The sequence below is a fragment of the Hippocampus comes genome, unplaced genomic scaffold, assembly GCF_001891065.2.
Source record: "Hippocampus comes isolate QL1 unplaced genomic scaffold, H_comes_QL1_v1.1 scaffold56, whole genome shotgun sequence".
NCBI lineage: Eukaryota > Metazoa > Chordata > Actinopteri > Syngnathiformes > Syngnathidae > Hippocampus > Hippocampus comes.
In genome coordinates, this window is record NW_017842056.1 from 907,462 (window position 1) to 925,087 (window position 17,626).

Genomic DNA, 17,626 nt, shown 5'->3' on the forward strand with positions numbered 1-17,626 from the left:
CGAACTTCCAGCCACTGCTGAGTCTCGCTACCAAACAATTTGCCTCAGCCAATGACATCTCCTTTTCAACGGGGACTTCGCAGCTTCAAACCGTGGCTGCACAGAAGAAGACATGTGCCCTGTTTTCTCACTCGCCCTCTCAAGAATTTCCTAGCGAGTAGTGTCAGATCACCCGGAAGTAGGCGTGACGTCAAGGTGAAAAGGTCCACTGCCTCTGTGTGAAAGCGCACGGCAAAAACTGGGAAAAACTGCTTTCAACGCAAGGGGGACAACAGCCCATTCCATTGTACACCGCCGTTGCACCTCTGACACCAGCTCAGAAGCGGCAAATCTGCCCGGTTGGCTCATCAGATTGAGAACCAGTAGGCTCAATCTCACAGAGCCCCCCGTTAAAAATTTCCTTCACGTTAGATGTGCAGTGTTACCAGGCTCACATTGAATTTTCACCCTCAGGCTTATTTTTTTTTAAATTTGAATTATTTCATTGAAAATGTGCACTTTAAGTTGATTATGAGGTGAACCCCTGCCCCCACTCCACCTGCTGCAAGAGCGCAATCAAGATTATTGTCGACATTTGATCCTCAGGAATGAAACGCTGGACCAACGTCAGCTGATCGATGAGCACTTCCCAAATAATTTGTTTTAACCACAATATCAATCATCAGAAATAGCCACACACGTTCAAATGTGTTGTCATCAATCAAGAAGCTTACTTACGCAGCAAGTGCCTCCTCTCGGGCGAGGTGGGAGGGGGTTGCTGGGGGCTCACGTCCCGGCTGCCCCACTGTGGAGGTTCTGCTCTGGTCAAGCTCACCTGGCGGATGGGGAAGTTATCCACCTCGTAACACAGACGCTCCAATCAGCACAGAGTGTGTGTGTGTGTGTGTGTGTGTGTGTGTGTGTGTGTGTGTGTGTGTGTAGGACTTTTGGAGAAGCGGTCGTTGGCTGACAGTGACCTCTAGTGGTGAGGCCATGAATCAAATCTCACAAATGTCAGCCAATTTTATTTCGGGCAAGTGGCTGCACTAAATTCAATCATTGGGATCCAGCAAAATTTTTAGGTTCAATGTTTAGTCTACTTAAAAAAAATGTAGTTGGATCCAAATAATTTTTGTGCAAGCGCTTCGTGAAATAAAATTGATGACATTCAACAAAACGTTTTTTTTTGTTACACAGGCTTTTAACAAAGAAAAATAGCACTGTCAAAAAAAAAAAACCTGACAAAAAAATGCCAAGAAATAATCGATCCATTAATTTTAATTTAATCGGAAGTCTCACACGCACACTGAAGTATATGTGTTGAGGTGTGGCTTTAAGGGGCACACCCAAGTGACCGGAGCAACACAAAGCTATGAAAAAAAAAAAAAAAAAAAACCCTAAGATGAAATAAGACCAAAAAAAGTCAGCGCTTCCTTTCTTTAACCTGTGTTGATGCAAAAGGGAAGACATTTCCCCATTCTTGACTGGTCATCTCCACCTTCAGATTTTTTTTTTTTTTTTTTTTTTTTTTTTGTGTATTCATAATATACTCTGTTTCAAATTGAATGTTTTGTCTCCACCATGGCAACTTCAGGGCAACCGACTAAACCGCCCGCGGCCGGACGCGTCCTCCTGACAACACACAAGAAGGAGCCGCAGCGTTGAGAATAAATAAAAACTTTTTAATATTTGGTGGTGTAAATATATTGCGAGTACAACACGAGAAGAAGACGTTGGAAGAACGACGACGAGTCCCATCATGCATTGCGCTATATTGCAGAGAGCTTTGGTGTCATTTACCGAAGGCGCAGAGAAAACAGAATCGCATCTGAAAACATTCAATAAAAATGAAAAGAGTCCCTTGAGAGGAGCAAACCGTGACAGGAGACTGCAAAATAAAAGGTTTCCCTTCTTGTGCAAATGAAAAAAAAGTCTGGCGAAAATTCTGTTTTCTCTGCTTTTCTCAATAACAAATGAAAATGTAAACTCAGCCAACAATACTACATTCAACAGTCACATGATCAAGTTGGCTCAGCCCACGCGGCGTTCACATTTGCTTTCTTATTTTGTGTGTGAAGTCAAATCTTTTTCAGCATGAGCGAAAGTATTCCTTCTGATCAGCACCGATGAAACACAGCCCATTTCCTGAAGCTACAAGTCCATATAAATAATCGTCCTCAGGAAAAACACACCAAAAAAACAAAACAAAACAAAAACAAAGAAACACAGCAATCTAGTGTTGGTGTCGGGACATTCTGTGAGCTGATTGGACCGTTGGAGAGAAAGAGAAAGAGACAAAGATTTGACTTGCCGACGCCAGCCAATCGGGAGACGTGCGATGATGTCACACTGCCGCGTCAAAAGCTTTCGAGACGGTCGATTAGGGACGCCCGAGTGCGAATCCGGACCAGGGATGGGCAAAGTAGATACAGTACCGGTCGTTCTTCGTTGCAGCCTACAGAGCATTTACATAAAGTCCAAAAATATTTGTTTCATACATTTCATTCTAGAATTTCATTATTACTATTTTCTTTAATCTCAGTCTATGATGTATTTATTGCTGACAATATCATATTAGTTCTTGGTAAATACACACACATTGTTTTTTGTTTTTTTTAATGGCATTAAATTGGTGAACTCTTTCGAATGAAATGAACCATGAAGAATCAAATGGAGAAAAAAAAGAGAGAGAATAAAGTGGTATTTTCTTATTAAAATAAACTATTTTACATCCCAACACGTGTCCCTTGAACACAAACATTTGCCCAGCCCTGATCAAGAAGCTCGAACGGCATGCTGGTCAACTCTAAATGAAAACCTGTTCACACCGCAGCCACGTGCGATCCGTCAGAATGTTTCACGAGGGGTGGGGGGGAGGGCGTGTGTCAAAAGTGACATTTTCATGTATTATATCAAACTTGCTGTGTGTCTGAATTGTCTGGACAGCCTTTAAATGTGAAATGAAGCAACCTAATCCATCAATTGCGAGTTAGCAGTTTCCCCAAATGTGTCCGGGAGCTTTTATTATGGCTCCGGGGAACAAGGCGGAAATGAAAAATGAATACATTGATTTGATTGAACACCTCCGAAGCTTCAGAACGGGTTTTATGGCTGACCCTCACTTCTTAAAAAAAAAAAAAAAAAAATGCTAAACATCTGGAAAAATAATTTTGCTGTGACAAAAAAAAAAAAAAAGATTGTCACTCCGGCTCGGATGGTCCTTCATGTGCAACAAAAGTCGTAGCAGGGGCAATGAAATGATAAAATGTCTTTGGTGTCCTCATTAGAATCAGTCAGCCCGATGAAAATTCAGCAGAATAACAAAACTGTTTTTTTCGGGGGGCGGGGGTAAATAGCCAAACAGTTGCACAGCTGCCAGTCCAAAGAAAAGTCTCTTCAAACGTGTTCCCGTCATTTGATATCGTTTTCTCCCATTGGATGCAGTTGATTTTGGCATGCGCCATAGCCTGCTCTGCTAACTGCAATCTGAGTGGTTAAATTATACTTAAATAAGATTCCCCCCGAGGTGTTTTTACAAGTTAACTGACAAAACAAGACATTTTGATCATGCATATTCTATTTTCAGAACCACGAGGAACATTTTGCATGTGTCCCTGAAATTGCGGTCTCGTGGCTCTCTAATGTCAGACGTTGTGGCGCGTGAAGAAATCAGAGCCGGGATTAAGGATTAGCGCCAGGACAGGTCACGTTTGAAAGAGGTTTCGAGATGAGAAGTGATTTTTCTGAGGGCTGCAACTGTGGCCGCTGAAAAGATTAGCACGATGGGCTTGGAATGTGGAACTAACCCAAGACATTTTGTGTCCATGCGTTTTGTGAACGGCTATTCATTTGTCCAGACGCCTCATCATTTGTGACCCTTGAGCTTTAAAAAAAAAAAAAAAAAAAAAAAAAACGTTTTTAATTCTCGGGCTGCGTCAGGAGTCATTCATCCACTCAAGACAAATCAAGCTGGATCAATTCGGCAGACGTGCGGCTGGCGGTGTGAACAAGCTTTTAGTTGCCGCGATGACAAAAGGAAGCAGACCCGAGGGGGCTTCCTGAGGCGTCCCTAATCAACGGGACTGCGCATCATGTGATTATTTACAGTCACCGACACAAACGCTGCTCTCCAGTCACACGCAACAAACATGGCATCCGGAAGAACGCGTCACCTCCCGTTCATTACTCTTCCTGTGCAAATGCGTCGCTCCAGCTGTGGCCGATCGCTCCCGACACCGTGTGATGTCATCAGTGAGGCGACCGGAACCTTGAACTGACCTCAGAGCGGACGTGATGTTCATGAAAATGGAAGACCTGTTGCCATGGACGCAAAGTCCCGTCTCCCGTTTGCTCGCTCGTTCGCGATGGCGTCTGCATGCAAACCTTTGCGTCGCTGACCATATCAGAAGAGGAGACTCCGCCTCCTGCTTAGATTATTTACTGATGGAAGAGAAGAAAAAAAAAACACATTTAATTTCTTCATCTCTAAACAATCATCTAATTCCCAAGTGCACATATGTGATGTCACGTCAATTTTGGGCCGGAGTGTTCGTTAGGCCAGCGTGCTTGCGTAGAGTCCATAAAGGTGTACGTGCACACGTGCATACCTTGATCTGCTGATCTCGTTGCTTCTCGTTCCAGTTGAATCTCCGGCAGGGAAAAGATGGACGTCGCTGGAATAAACATCAGAGTAAGACACCCTTTCTTTACTCGTGTATTACTTTAATTGGCTACTGCAATAGTAGACGAGCGTAGTGGTGGTCACATAGGAAGTGTTGAATAGTAGTGAGCGTCGTACTTGTGTGGGAGTGAGTGAGTGAGTTGACACTGTCGAGTAAATGTGTCATAGTCGTCGTCGGACAATCTATTACGGAGCTGCCAACGCGGCACAAGGACGCGGTGACTGAGCTCTGATGAAGGCTTAAGTGACTCGGATTTGAACTCTGGTCATAAAAAAAAAAAAAGTGTGATTCGAGACATCCCTATTTTGTAGCAATGAGTGATTGTTGTGCAGGACTCTTATCTTGTCATAGTTGTGGGGAAAAGCAATGTGGTAATCGTTCTCGTAGTACCAGTCTCGTGTTTACTTACTGTCAGGGAGTGTGCACACTCGGTTTCCAAGGTTACTGAAGTAGCAATGAGTCATCGCCTCAGCTGCTGAAGTTCTTTTCTTTCCTTCAAACTACACACGAGCACGACAAGAGCACAACACACTGAGTCATAGTTTGGAATAAAACGACAATTGGTCCACACGTGTGATTGCTTTGTGCGTGTGTGTGTGTGTGTGTGTGCGTGCGTGCACGAGGCCTTCGCCGACCTGCAAGAACTTTGACAACAGCTGGACACCATTGCTGCCGAGCCTGAAAACAAACACACAACCCCACCCGGTCACAGGATAATCCGTCATGTGGTGAGTCGTGATTGGGCACATTTGTGAACCCATCAACACACCAGACATTGACTGACTGCAATTAAATCAAAGGGCGAATTTATAAGAAATCAGAAAGGAGGGTGTGGGGGGGGGGGGCACAGGGAGGTTTTGGGCATATGTTTTTTTTTTTTTTTTTTTTTTAATGGTCCTATACTCTGGCCCCTAACCTGAAATGTTAGAGGTGCAAGTAGAAGCTTCAGGGTCGCACGCTGTAAATTCACTTGCAAAGTAAATATTCATCCCATTCATTTTCACAATATATACTGTAAAATCTCCGACATGTGGTAGTAGTTGAGTTACCGGGGCGTGTGATCGCCGAGGTTCTCCGGGGGGTACTGAGGATAATTTGCTGCCACAAATTCCTCGTTGGAACTGATTCCTGGCCAGCTCTCTTCAGTTGGCGTTCCTGTGAACACACACACACACACACACACACACACACACACACACACACACACACACACACACACACACACACACACACACACACAATCAACATGCATTTGTGTCACATCGGATTAAGAGGATCACAAGTTTGGTTCTAACCCAACAACTTGAAGATGAAGTGAAGTTCCTCCTCCACGGTGGAACCAGGAAACAATGGCCGACCTGTTGTCATCTCGTATAAGATACACCCCACGCCCCTACATGCGCGCACACGTGCACACACACGGACACACGCACACACAGGTGAGAGGAAGGTCTATGTAGATGAGAGACAAATGTGTGTTGTCACGGTCACAAACCACATGTCGATGTGTGTGGAGTAGTCGGTGCTGCCCAGAAGGATGTCTGGCGGGCGGTACCAAAGCGTGACCACTTCGTTGGAGTACGTCTTGGTCGGGATTGACTTTGCCCGGGCCAGACCTGCGAGACCAAATCCCATTGATAACTCGTACCGCACAGACAAAGAATACAACTACATGAAGAAGCACATGGAATACAAAAAAAACGCCATGGGCAACCACTACAACCACACGAATAACCTCTAGAACAGGCGCGCCCAACCTTTTTTGACCCAAGATCGACTTTTCAAGCTGGCAAACTCCCATGATCAACTTTTTTTTTTAAATGTTATTTCTGAAGCTCTTCGCAATAAACAGACGCCAAGAAGTAGCGTGCATGCGTGCCTGCAGCTCTGTGAGCCTCATTAACTACACCGTTACTAAATATAATCATAATAGTAAAATGAAAAAAAAAGAACATTGTGTCACATAAAACTAAGCCATTATGTTGTATTTGGCAAGATATTTGCATGTTTGGATTATTTTATAGCTTTTAACCTTTAAATGTTAAAAAAAAGACATTTCACTCGATACCCGATCCATTGAAAAAAAAATCACGTGATCGGACCGGGACAGCCCGATAGAGAACCACTAGAACCTCAATGAAAAACACTTCGAGAAGCACATGGACAAAGAGCGCAACTTCTCACCAAAATCGGCCAGTTTGAGTTCTCCTCGCTCGTTGATGAGCAGGTTTTGCGGCTTGAGGTCTCGATGGAGAACTTTCCGGCGGTGACAGTAGGCCAAACCTCGCAGTAACTGGAAGAGGAAAAGCTGCGAGACGGCAAGGACAAGACAAGATCCGTCACGTCAACACCTTGACGGGTTCAAATTGCACGCGTGCGTAAATGGCAACCATGAAAAAGGGGCAAGAGGGTGACGCACTTGGACGTTGTGCATGTGGATGACGTTGCCGCAGTCGTCCAGGTACTGTTTCAAATCTTTGTCCTAAAACACACAAATATGCTCAAAGGGGCATGTAACTACGTAAAAAAAAAAAAAAATTATTTGTTTGTGTCTCACCAGGTACTCAAAGACCAGTGTGAGGGACTTCTGTGTGTGGATGATGTCATGAAGCGTCACGATGTTGGCATGTTTCAGGTCCTTCAGTAGAGACACTGATGCACACAAATTACACAAAATGCGTCAATGAATGTTCAATGATTGGATTATTTTCAGAAGGATGATTTCCCCCCCTCCCAATTGTTTTTTTAGAAGCTCTTGTAGCACTGTTTGATGAGCTTCATGTGAAGGTGGTTTGTGTGTACAGTTGTCCATGTGACATGGGTTCGTGGTTATACATGCTCGATGCATGGTATCCAAGCTTTATGATACTTTGCCTTTTAAGTGCTTTGCAACCATCCTTTGGCATCGCTACGCGATTACAAATCCCTTTTAAAGAGTTTTTCATGAGAGCTCAGTCCCACTATCGATACAACACAGATTTCTGATACAACACGTGGGACGTCCACAAGCACCTTCTCTGATAGCTGTACACGGAGCTCCTTCTTCATGTTCCAGACGAATTTCCTTCAAAGCCACCAAGTTGTCTGTCAGCTTACTGCGGCCTTTGTAGACGGTCGCATAGGTGCCCTAGACACACGTGTCAAAGATGCACAGGTCACAGACAAGCTGACGGGCTAAGAAGTGAGCGACATGTCGAAGTTCGGACCTCTCCCAGTTTGTCGAGTTTGATGTAAGTCTCCAGTTTGCCGAAGCCAATCTCCGACTGCATTAAAAAAAAAAAAAGGACAGGGGAGCATTAACGATGACAACAAAGGACAAACGGTCCACGGTCACACAACGGAGACAGACCAGAGAGACCCGACGCAGCCGCCTGCTAATTGGCTGTTCAAACAGAGCCGGGCCAATCACGTTGCACTTCTCCAGGTAGCCGTCCGGAAGACGGATGTCCGCAGGCAATGACAAACGTTTGTTGATGTCCTGCGAAACACACAAAGTAGTTATATTTGTGTAAACAGGGATAAAAAATGGGATACGTCCTTAAATTGTAATCGGACAATTCTATTGTGATTTTGTCACTCCTGACTCGTGCTGTTCAAAAGCTAGCTTGTTCTACTTGTCCAATGGGTGTTTATTACTATTATGAACGGGGGTGAAGTTAGGCTCTTGCAACTAAGCTAGCAGCTACTTGTTTTCAAATAGCCCATCGAGCTGAGAAAGGCAGACATTTTCACTTTTGGAGGCAGCACTTCATCATCAAACCAAGTCAAACTCAATATGAATTTGTCGAGCGCTGCCAAGACATTGGCACTGGCGTGACAGAAAATGGAAAGACGGACGGATGAGTGGGTCGACACTCCAGACACACAAGGGTCTCAACTCAACTTTATTTATGTGGCGCTTTCACAACAGCTGCAGCTATAACGAAGCGCTTGATAGAACACATAACAAAACACTGACAAAAATATAAAACAAAGCAGCACCTCACCCCCATCTGCTTTTTAGTTTGAAGTGGTTATAGATGAAAGAGGAATTCTTGATAAAAGCTATTGAAAAATGTCTTGTTTACCTCAGTGGATATCTTCTTGGTCCTGAGTCGAACTCGGACTGGACTCTGGACATCGTCTGAAGAGGACGTGGGCTCATTTTCTCCGTCAGAGCTCATCTTGACATCCTCGTGTACAATCTCTGCTTGGACACAGGAAGGAGTGTGAGAACACGTGGCGAAGATACGAGGCAGGGCTGGGTTTATTATGCTTTATTTATTTATTTCTATTTTATTTATTTTTCAGAACTTTTTTTTTTTTTTTTGTGTGTGGCTTTTATAATTCAAAGCATGGACCCGGTGACGTATACTGTATTGCGTAGATGAACAATGCTGAGACGCTACTGTAGTTTACAAAAGCTGTCAGTGTTGCCAACTTAGCCATTTGGTCGCTGCGCTTAAAGTGGAAGTCGAGGTAAAGTTTTTCTTTGCAATAAATAACATGTTCTATGCTGATGGAATAAGAATTCATCAGATTAAACGACCCATTTTCATTCATCAAGGGTGCAGCCATTTTAACACTGCGCCGTCCTCTTCTGTCAACTGGAATTGACGTCAAAGAAAAATTTCGAAGATGGATTTTTGTTGGGGGAAGAAAAAGGCAATTTCATTTCAGGCCATGTTTGGCCAACCCTAAAGGTTTGTAGTCCTACCCAGTCTGCTGCTGTGGTTCAAGTATGAGCTCAAACTGCGTCCTAGACCTCGAGGCCGGCGGCTGTACGACTGGAAAAGAGACTGAACTGAGGAAGACGAGCCTCTGACTTTCACTCCTGCCGATGTAGGACGAATCGTGCCGGTCTCTGAGGGGTGAGAACAAAAAGAATAGAAAGACTTTACTGTCACGTACAGTGAAGATACAATGAAACATTTGTGTTTCAAAAATATAAAATACCGATAATACATTTATGATTTCAAAAGTCACCAAATTATACAGTACAAATAACAGCAAGGCATAGTGGAATACTGTTATGCGTATAGTTACCTTTAAATACTAATAAAATAATATTGCAAAAGTATCAGAAATGTGAAATAAGTCTTATGAATTGTTGCTGTTTTTTTTAAAAGTTTTGGTTACAGCGTACAGTACGTTACGAGCGAGCATTACCCGAGTCACTGTGTGATGTGACGTCCTGGTGGTCGCTCAGCGTCCGCTCTCCTCCCCCACCACCCCCTCCCCTCCCCAGGGTGAGCGACAGCTGCCGTTTGATCTTCCTCATCCTCTCCATGAGGGGGGGCCGCGAAGCTGAGGGGGGTGGGGCAGCCAGCGTGGACGACGCACCTGCGCACAGGAGGTCAATGTCTCATGACGGTACACTGACATGACGCACAATAGCAATCTCAGTCAGGAAAGGCCGATCGACACGGGTTTGATATTTTGCCCCGTCCGTATTCTGGTGCCATTTCTCAGCAGACTACAATGCTAACATTTGGTATGCTAACATACAACACAATGGCAATGTGCATAATAAAAGCACTACAGTAGTTAAATCAGCGTGCTTTGTTTTGCCCTCTTCATTTATTTTATTTATTTGTGGCAAGAGGCAAACGTTATGGCTTTACAAGAATTCAGCATTAAAATTATATGAAGCATTTGACAATTTTTTTGCAAAAACTAAAACTGAGCTTGGTGACACTGATTGAGTGACCTCACGATAACAGCCTCTGATACACACTGTGTCAAACTTGGAAGTTCAACATATCTACGTTGTCTCATAGCCACTTTAATTCACATTACAAATGAATTGCACATTTCTGAAATGAGAATGGTAAACTGACACAATTTTCCCTAGGCAGAATTACGCAACAAATATTTGACATGCCAATTGCCCAGAAGAATGTAGGTACAGCTATCTGAAAGGTTCTTTTTTCTTAGGGAAAACCGAATTGAAGATTATCTGAACAGTCACTGCCAGTTGGGACGTCACGACGAGTGGCGACCTCTCCGGCGCGCCGTTATTTACGTCATCCTCCCGACAGCATGCTTAAATTTACCGCACTTCCCGAACAAACACATTACAGTACATTCTAATTCAAGCTCTGTCCAATGTATCATATGAATACAAACGAAACACTGAATGTACTTGTGTTGTGAGATATTTCTGTACTTATATTGAAGATATTTTCGCGCCGCAACTCAAACAGACCGGAAACGGAAATCTTTTTTTTTTGTTTCGCACGGGCGCAATGCCTCCTGGGAGATATTTGATAATCTTAGCTCTCTACTTAACAAAATGCATTGTGGGACGCAGCGAGGGTTGGTGACAGGGGGCAATTTATGGATCATTACATACTCGCACGGCACTACAACATGGCAAACTCACAATGTAACGTACGATGTGATTTCAAACACAGCCAGGTTGCAGCTGTTAGCAAGCGACGGTGTCGTCTCACTTTCCGGCGCTTCCCGGGATACGACTATGCTGTCGTTTAGATATCGCCCACCGAAATCTACGGCGCGGAGGCCGTCTATTTGCTGCACCTCGAGCCTTCTAAAACGGAGGAGCGGCGTGTACCCCCGATTGTCCGCCGCCGTAAGGCAAACATCACGTCCTTTTCCTCCTTTCCCCCTTCCTGGTACGGCCAACGTGAGGACAGCGGCGGGTTACTCACCGGGAGGCCCGGTCCTGGCGTCGCCCGGCTTGTCTTTGGCTCGGTTCAGCGTGACAGTGTGAAGGATTTTTCCTGCTCCCAATAATCTGCCGCCATGTTGCTCCTTCGCACATCAGTGACGTCACGCCCTCCTCCCCAACGTCTTGCGCGCGCATTGTCTTATCTTGTCTCTCGTACTGTACTACACTTCTAACAGTACTGTATATATATTTAATAAATACATTGAAAAAAATTCATTCATACACATCTTTAATTAAATACATAATTTTGAGGAAAAAAAAATCTACTCATTTATGCTGCTTCTCCAGCCGGCTCCTTTTCACAATGACTTCTGGGAGGCAAAAAATGATTGTACCACCACTAAACAAACTTATTTGACCATGGCAGTCATTGAGAAAGCAGGGTACTTATGCAATTTTATCCTTGTTCTCTGCCATGGCAGTTTATTATTTTATTTAGACATTGGGGTAATTCACAGTTGACATGGTCAGTGACGGACTGGCTAATCAATTGAGTTTTCTCTTTCTAGGATTATTGGCAGCCATGACAATGAAATGGATAACGTGCTAAAGAGTGATCTTTCGGTGGCAGGCTAGCCATGACTCACACAACCCAACTGAACATTTTTTAAGACAGTCCTGCGATCTTCTTTATACACCAATTCACGACATCCTCGTGCTTTATCCTCCAAATCCATATGTTCCGCTGAATTATGAATATTTAAAAACTGAAATTGTGTAATGCGTGCGTGTGTGAGTTGGGTGAAACCCCTTGTGGATATCGGTCGCTGCAGGTTTTTTGCGATTGTTTTTAATTCAAGTTGCTCACTTTTCTGCCACCTGGAAATATCCTGGCTCTGATTTTTTTTAAATTATGAAGAGGTCTATTAGGCTATGTTATCTAATTAGCATAGTAGCGACTGCACCGGTAGGCTTTGCAGTGGAATATGTCGGGGTCAACTATATTGGCTAGTTTGTGTGTTACTACCACTCCAGCCATGTGGCAAGCAGTTTCAGCATTTACTCCATACCTTTGATACCCATATTAAAGCATGTTAGCGACCTCGCCACTCTCCACACAAAATTTTACACATAATCATTGGGGATGAAAAAAATAAGTGGACTATGTATTTTGTGTCACACCATTGTTTCTTCGCCAGCTACTAAGTTTGTTGGGAGTTAAAAATTTTGGCCAACAAAGAGACGTTTGATTGGCTCTTGAGGTGGTGGAGGTGGTCCTTCTCTTGTGGCTTCCGGCTCCGAGAGTCCATCATCGTCATCATTGTCTTTTTCTTCTTCTTCGCTTGGATCTCCTCCTCTGTCTGGCGTTGTGTGAAGTCCCACGTTCGCTCTTCGGCCTGACGACGACAATACGGCGTCAATAGATAGCGTGACAATAGTTTGGCTTGCAGTAACAGAGATAGGAAGGGGAAGAAAGACAAGGAAAAAATGTGAAAGAGATAGAAAAATGATAAAGACAGATCGGGCTAGAAACAGGAAAGAAAAAAATGGGAAAAAAAAAGAGGAGAACAAAATCGGGAAAAAACAAAGAAAACCAAGGATACAGGCAGAGGAAAAACAGAGGTAGTTGAGAAAGTGAAAAAGAAAAGCAAAAGAGACAAACACAGTAAGCGAGGCAGAGAGAGGGAGATAGAGAGTCAAATAGAAAAAGAGTGAAAAACAGATAGAGGGAAAAAGACAGCGGGAGAGAATTGAGACCAAGCCCCCCAAAAAAATACAACTGAGTGAATAAAGAGAAAAAGGAAACACACAGACAGGGAGAAAGAAAACGAGAGAAGAGGGACAGAGAGTGCTAACAAGAAAGAAGAAATTACAGTGAAAGAAAAAAAATGGGAGATAGGGATAAAGAGAAAGAAAAAGGAGGATGACGATTGGGTGAACAAGAGAGAGGACAAAAAAAAGCTTGAATGAAAGAGTGAAAAAAGCAGGTGACATGTAAAGGGGAAAAGAGCAAGACAGAGAAAAGAGACAAAAAAAAAAGACAACGGAAAAGCAAGACAAAGGAGAAGCGAGCGAGTGCAAAACGACTTTTTTTCCCTCGTCTCTTTCTGTCATGTCTTTCTCTCCGTCTGTGCGCATGCTGGTAACTCACGTGCTGCTGGGCGTCCATCTTCTTCCGCTTGCCCTTCTTGCTCTCTTTGTCCATGCGAGCACTCTTGTCCACGTTGTCCATGTAGAAGTTGGTTTCGCGCTTGGCCTGCGACACTTCGGTGCGGAGGCGCTGATGAAGAACCATCTGCTCGTACGCCAGACGCTCGCTCAGGTGCGTCCACTGGAACCTGTGCAGGTACTGCCATGCCGACGACTTCCCGTTAGCGATCTCTTAGCATGGCGAATAGCGAGCGGTCGCCGTACCTTGATGCACCAGAGGTCGGACACGAAGGTCTGGCGTTTCCGCGTCGCCATGGGCGTGTTGTGAAGAGACGCCGCCACGCGCTTAGCCACGCGCTTGTCACGGAACTCCACCCAGCCCTCGGTGAAATCGCTCCTCCTGGAGCCTGATCGCTTCTTCTTCGCCTTCACCTGGCCGTCTGCACCCGCGCCAACAAAACACAAAACAGTCGCTTGAAGGGGTTGGCAAAGTTGCTGAATTCTAGCAACAAAGTTGCTACGTTCTCAACACTGTACTTTTGAAATCTTCTCATTGCCATTTTATGTAGTGGTACATTAGTGGGGACAAGCTTTAAGGAACGGAAGCAGCATAAAAAATTATTCACACGGACGAACTCAAATTCATCGATAGAATCAATACATCGCCGAGTCGTACCTTCAGGTTGCAGAAAGATTCGTCCAATCTCGCCGTAAACAGACAAAAGATTTCTCATATGTTTGGGCCTGAACCTTGGAGGGATGTGACCCAGGTACAGAATTCCTGGGACACACTTTTTGTCCAAGGAAGAGGAAGTCTTTGCCACCCCTTTAAGGGTTAGCTTTTTACGCTTTTCTTCTTTTTGAGTTGAGAGCTCTCCATCCTCCATCTCGTCCTCTTCTTCTTGAGTTGTAGTTTTCTTCTCCCCCTCCTGCCCCTTTCCTCGGGTTATAATACTCCCATCTTCCTCCTCCTCTTCTTCTTCTTCTTTGGCTGCAGTCTTCTCCACCTCGTCCTCTTCTTCTTCTTGAGTGGTAGTTTTCTTCTCCCCCTCCTTCTGCTCTTTTTCTTGGATTATAATACTCCTATCTTCCTCCTCCTCTTCTTTGGCTGTAGTCTTCCCCTCCTCCTCCTTCCCCCATTGAGCTGTCATCATCTTCCCTTCTTCCATTTCTAATTGAGCTGTCTTTGTCCTTTTCTTCCGCCTGCCCATCTCTGTTCACTAGAAATGACAATATTTGGTTAGAAACAAACGATGGCTCCACGTCTGTATGGAACATGGCTGCTACAAGTGTACGGTTCCTTACTGTATCTGATATTTTTGTTACTACGTTCATTTAAAAATAGGTTGTAAACGTGTTCATTTCGCATAGCAATGACGTTAATATTTTTCATGTTTTATGTGGTATAGTGTAGAAACGTTCACTAGTATAAAAAAAAAAAAATCCAGATCGCATTTATGGGTGTGAAACCCATGACTAGACATTGTTGTTTTTGATAAATTTCTGATGCTACATCTCCATCAGTGTTAATTGAAGTTTTGTATTCAAAACGAATGATAACGCACTTACACAGCAAACACAAATCCAAATACTGCTCCGTGAATATTATTCCTCTTCACGTGCAAAAAACGTCGCATGGTAGTGACGACATAACAGCGACGAAAGCACACTTCCTTTTAAAACACGCCGTTTCATAATTAAGGAATGGTTTACATCACGATTCTAAGAGTTGGGGAAAATATATTTCAAAATGTGTTATCATTTAATCCATATAATTTTGATGATATCATTTAATTATTTATTCGTGATGTTGAAGTTGGTTCAATACAAACATGATTTGGAATAACAGTAAAATTCATTCTTTTTTTTTTTTAAAAGAGGGCATAAGCCACCTAGAAACAAAATCTAACTACTGTATTTGATAGCACTAAAACACGAAACACAAGGTCATTGCTGAATTTTTAACAACATAACGTAAAACAATTTAATTTTATTTAGTGACAATATGCAATTGCAAACCGATGTACTTTTATTCTGAAGTCAAGTTTATAGGAAGTGAGTTGCCGACGCTTCTGGGTCGACACGAACATGCAAACTTGCTGTAACTTTCAATCCATTTCTTTGCAAATTTATTTTGGAGGCAGACTTAATCCAAAAAGTCGACGAAGGCTGATTTTATGTTGGTTATTTTTTTTACAGGAGTTTGTATCCTGGATTGTCAGGATAAATGTTGTGGCACATTCTGGACGCTCGAAGCTATCGTTGAGCTGCAAACAAGATGCAGAGACCGGTGACCACTCTGCGCTTAAGTCCGCAGATCAAAGTCAAAGTCCTCAACGCCGGGTTTCAGACGCTTGATGACGTTATGCAAGTCAGCGCGCTCGAGCTTAGTCGAGGTACATACAGTATTCGTTTTCCTCCCATTCCACTACACAAAGGGCTTTGGATGAAGAGCTAAAAATTGGATTCAGGTTGCACGCACCCGCACCCGCACACACACACACACAAATAAATAAAATCAATGAGTATGAAAGAAGTCTGATTGGCTGGCGATCAGTCCAGGGTGTAACCCGCCAGCGGCCCAACATGAGCACGGGGGATGTTAATGAGGACGAGCACGATAGAAAATGCATCGATAGTATTTCAGCAATCTAAGAACATTGACATCAATTCGGGGCAAAATGACTAAGATCCGAAGATCTTTCCGTTTCAGAGGCAGGTCTGAGCCAAGAGGAGGCGCTGGAGGTGCTCCAGGTTGCGAGGAAGGAGGGAGGAGCTGATGGAGGAGGAGCGGGTGATGGCGCTTCTCTGACCGCGCTGGACCTTCTGCAGAAGGAGGAGGCGCTAACCCGCATCGTGACGTTCTCCTCACGGCTGGACGCCGCGCTCGGAGGAGGACTTCCTGTTGGGAAAATCACGGAGATCTGTGGAGTGCCCGGAATGGGAAAAACACAACTTTGGTAAGAGAGAAACACACAGACACACACACAAGTAATAATAACCACAATTTAGATTTCTATTGCGCCTTTTGAGGTGGTCCTAATGGTCCCAACTCCTCAATAAACCGCAGTGATATTAGTCGTTCTTCGCTGAGGATAAAATGAATGAAAGTGCAACGATGGCAGATGTGACGCAAATATGCCATCAGTCTACAGCTGGCCGTGGACGTTCAGGTGCCTCCTTGTTTTGGCGGTCTGGGAGGGCAGGTGGTCTTCATCGACACAGAGGGAAGCTTTGTGGTCCAAAGAGCGGTGGACCTCGCCACCGCCGCCGTCCGCCATTGCACCTTGCTGGCTGAGGAAGCGGAGCAGCGAGACGCCGCGGCCGCCTTCACCGTGGAAACCATCCTGTCCAACATCTTCATGGTAAGGTGAAAGTCGCCACCCTGACGGGAAGTCCGAGTGGGCCTCGCTTATCAAAGAGTGTTATTAAAAGTAAGAATGCCACAACGGGTCAGGAGTGATGACTTCCCGTCCTGGTACGCCTCAGGTGCGTTGCCATGACTACGTGGAGCTCCTGGCCGAGATCTACCTGCTGCCCGACTTCCTGTCTAGTCACCCGAAGGTCCGCCTCGTGGTGATCGACAGCGTGGCCTTCCCCTTCCGTCAGCACTTTGACGAGCTGCGCGCTCAGCGGACCCGCCTGCTCAATGGCCTGGCCCAGCAGCTCATCTCCATGGCGACCAAGCATGACGTGGCGGTGGTCCTGAGCAACCAGATGACCACGCGGTTGCAGGGTGGACAATCTCAGCTGGTCCCCGCTCTGGGGGAGAGCTGGGGCCACGCGCCCACCCTGAGACTCCTCCTACGCTGGGCAGGTTCACAAAGGCAGGCGACCATCTTCAAGTCTCCCGATTGCGAGGAAGCGACGGTCAACTACCAGATCACGACGGATGGCTTCAGGGACGACGACCGATCGGAGCAGCCGCCGAGTAAACGCCCCCGAACGCTCGCAGGCCAGTCGGCCGCCTGCTAGAAACAAAGTACGGCAGCTGTCGTGGTGGTCGAAGCGGCCATCCCGAGGGCGACTTATATGGAACCGATCGGAGATGAGCGCTTGTTTGGAAATATGACTTTTGTCTCCATTAAAGATATCGAAAAAGGTTCCACAAGTCTATTTATAGACTCCAGTCTAGTCTGAACTACAGCGATGCTTTGGGACACGAGTAGAGATGCATGGATATCGAAATCTCATGGTTGAC

At 44.8% G+C, this 17,626-nt stretch overlaps 3 protein-coding genes across 7 annotated transcripts; 1 reads left to right on the forward strand and 2 right to left on the reverse strand.

Annotated features, from left to right (window-relative positions):
- Positions 1-4,246: 4,246 nt before the first annotated feature.
- LOC109510419 (cyclin-dependent kinase 16-like) lies at positions 4,247-11,459 on the reverse strand. Its single transcript, XM_019860730.1, has 17 exons — positions 11,315-11,459; positions 9,810-9,983; positions 9,358-9,504; positions 8,729-8,847; positions 8,011-8,139; positions 7,868-7,924; positions 7,674-7,788; positions 7,219-7,313; positions 7,081-7,143; positions 6,846-6,969; positions 6,157-6,277; positions 5,957-6,054; positions 5,711-5,816; positions 5,297-5,339; positions 5,071-5,161; positions 4,587-4,652; positions 4,247-4,419 (listed from the first exon to the last, which is right to left on the reverse strand). Exons 2-17 carry the CDS (start codon positions 9,928-9,930, stop codon positions 4,382-4,384), a joined length of 1,533 nt encoding a protein of 510 aa, XP_019716289.1. The 5' UTR covers positions 9,931-9,983; positions 11,315-11,459; the 3' UTR covers positions 4,247-4,381.
- Positions 11,460-11,955: 496 nt separating this feature from the next.
- abt1 (activator of basal transcription 1) lies at positions 11,956-15,100 on the reverse strand. Of its 3 annotated transcripts, none has more exons than XM_019860748.1 (5): positions 14,995-15,100; positions 14,102-14,645; positions 13,690-13,865; positions 13,427-13,624; positions 11,956-12,671 (listed from the first exon to the last, which is right to left on the reverse strand). In XM_019860748.1, the coding sequence occupies exons 2-5, from the start codon at positions 14,634-14,636 to the stop codon at positions 12,477-12,479; spliced, it is 1,104 nt and encodes a 367-aa protein (XP_019716307.1). In that variant the 5' UTR covers positions 14,637-14,645; positions 14,995-15,100; the 3' UTR covers positions 11,956-12,476. The 3 variants fall into 3 exon arrangements, with proteins under 3 accessions (XP_019716307.1, XP_019716309.1, XP_019716308.1); XM_019860750.1 differs by having other exon boundaries at positions 14,102-14,638; positions 14,995-15,076; XM_019860749.1 differs by lacking the exon at positions 14,995-15,100 and adding an exon at positions 14,850-14,988.
- rad51c (RAD51 paralog C) lies at positions 14,698-17,541 on the forward strand. 3 transcript variants are annotated; one of them, XM_019860760.1, is made up of 5 exons: positions 14,698-14,716; positions 15,625-15,821; positions 16,139-16,385; positions 16,574-16,790; positions 16,915-17,541. In XM_019860760.1, exons 2-5 carry the CDS (start codon positions 15,704-15,706, stop codon positions 17,398-17,400), a joined length of 1,068 nt encoding a protein of 355 aa, XP_019716319.1. In that variant the 5' UTR covers positions 14,698-14,716; positions 15,625-15,703; the 3' UTR covers positions 17,401-17,541. The 3 variants fall into 3 exon arrangements, with proteins under 3 accessions (XP_019716319.1, XP_019716320.1, XP_019716318.1); XM_019860761.1 differs by lacking the exon at positions 14,698-14,716 and adding an exon at positions 15,464-15,480; XM_019860759.1 differs by lacking the exon at positions 14,698-14,716 and having other exon boundaries at positions 15,487-15,821.
- The last annotated feature ends 85 nt before the right edge of the window (positions 17,542-17,626 follow it).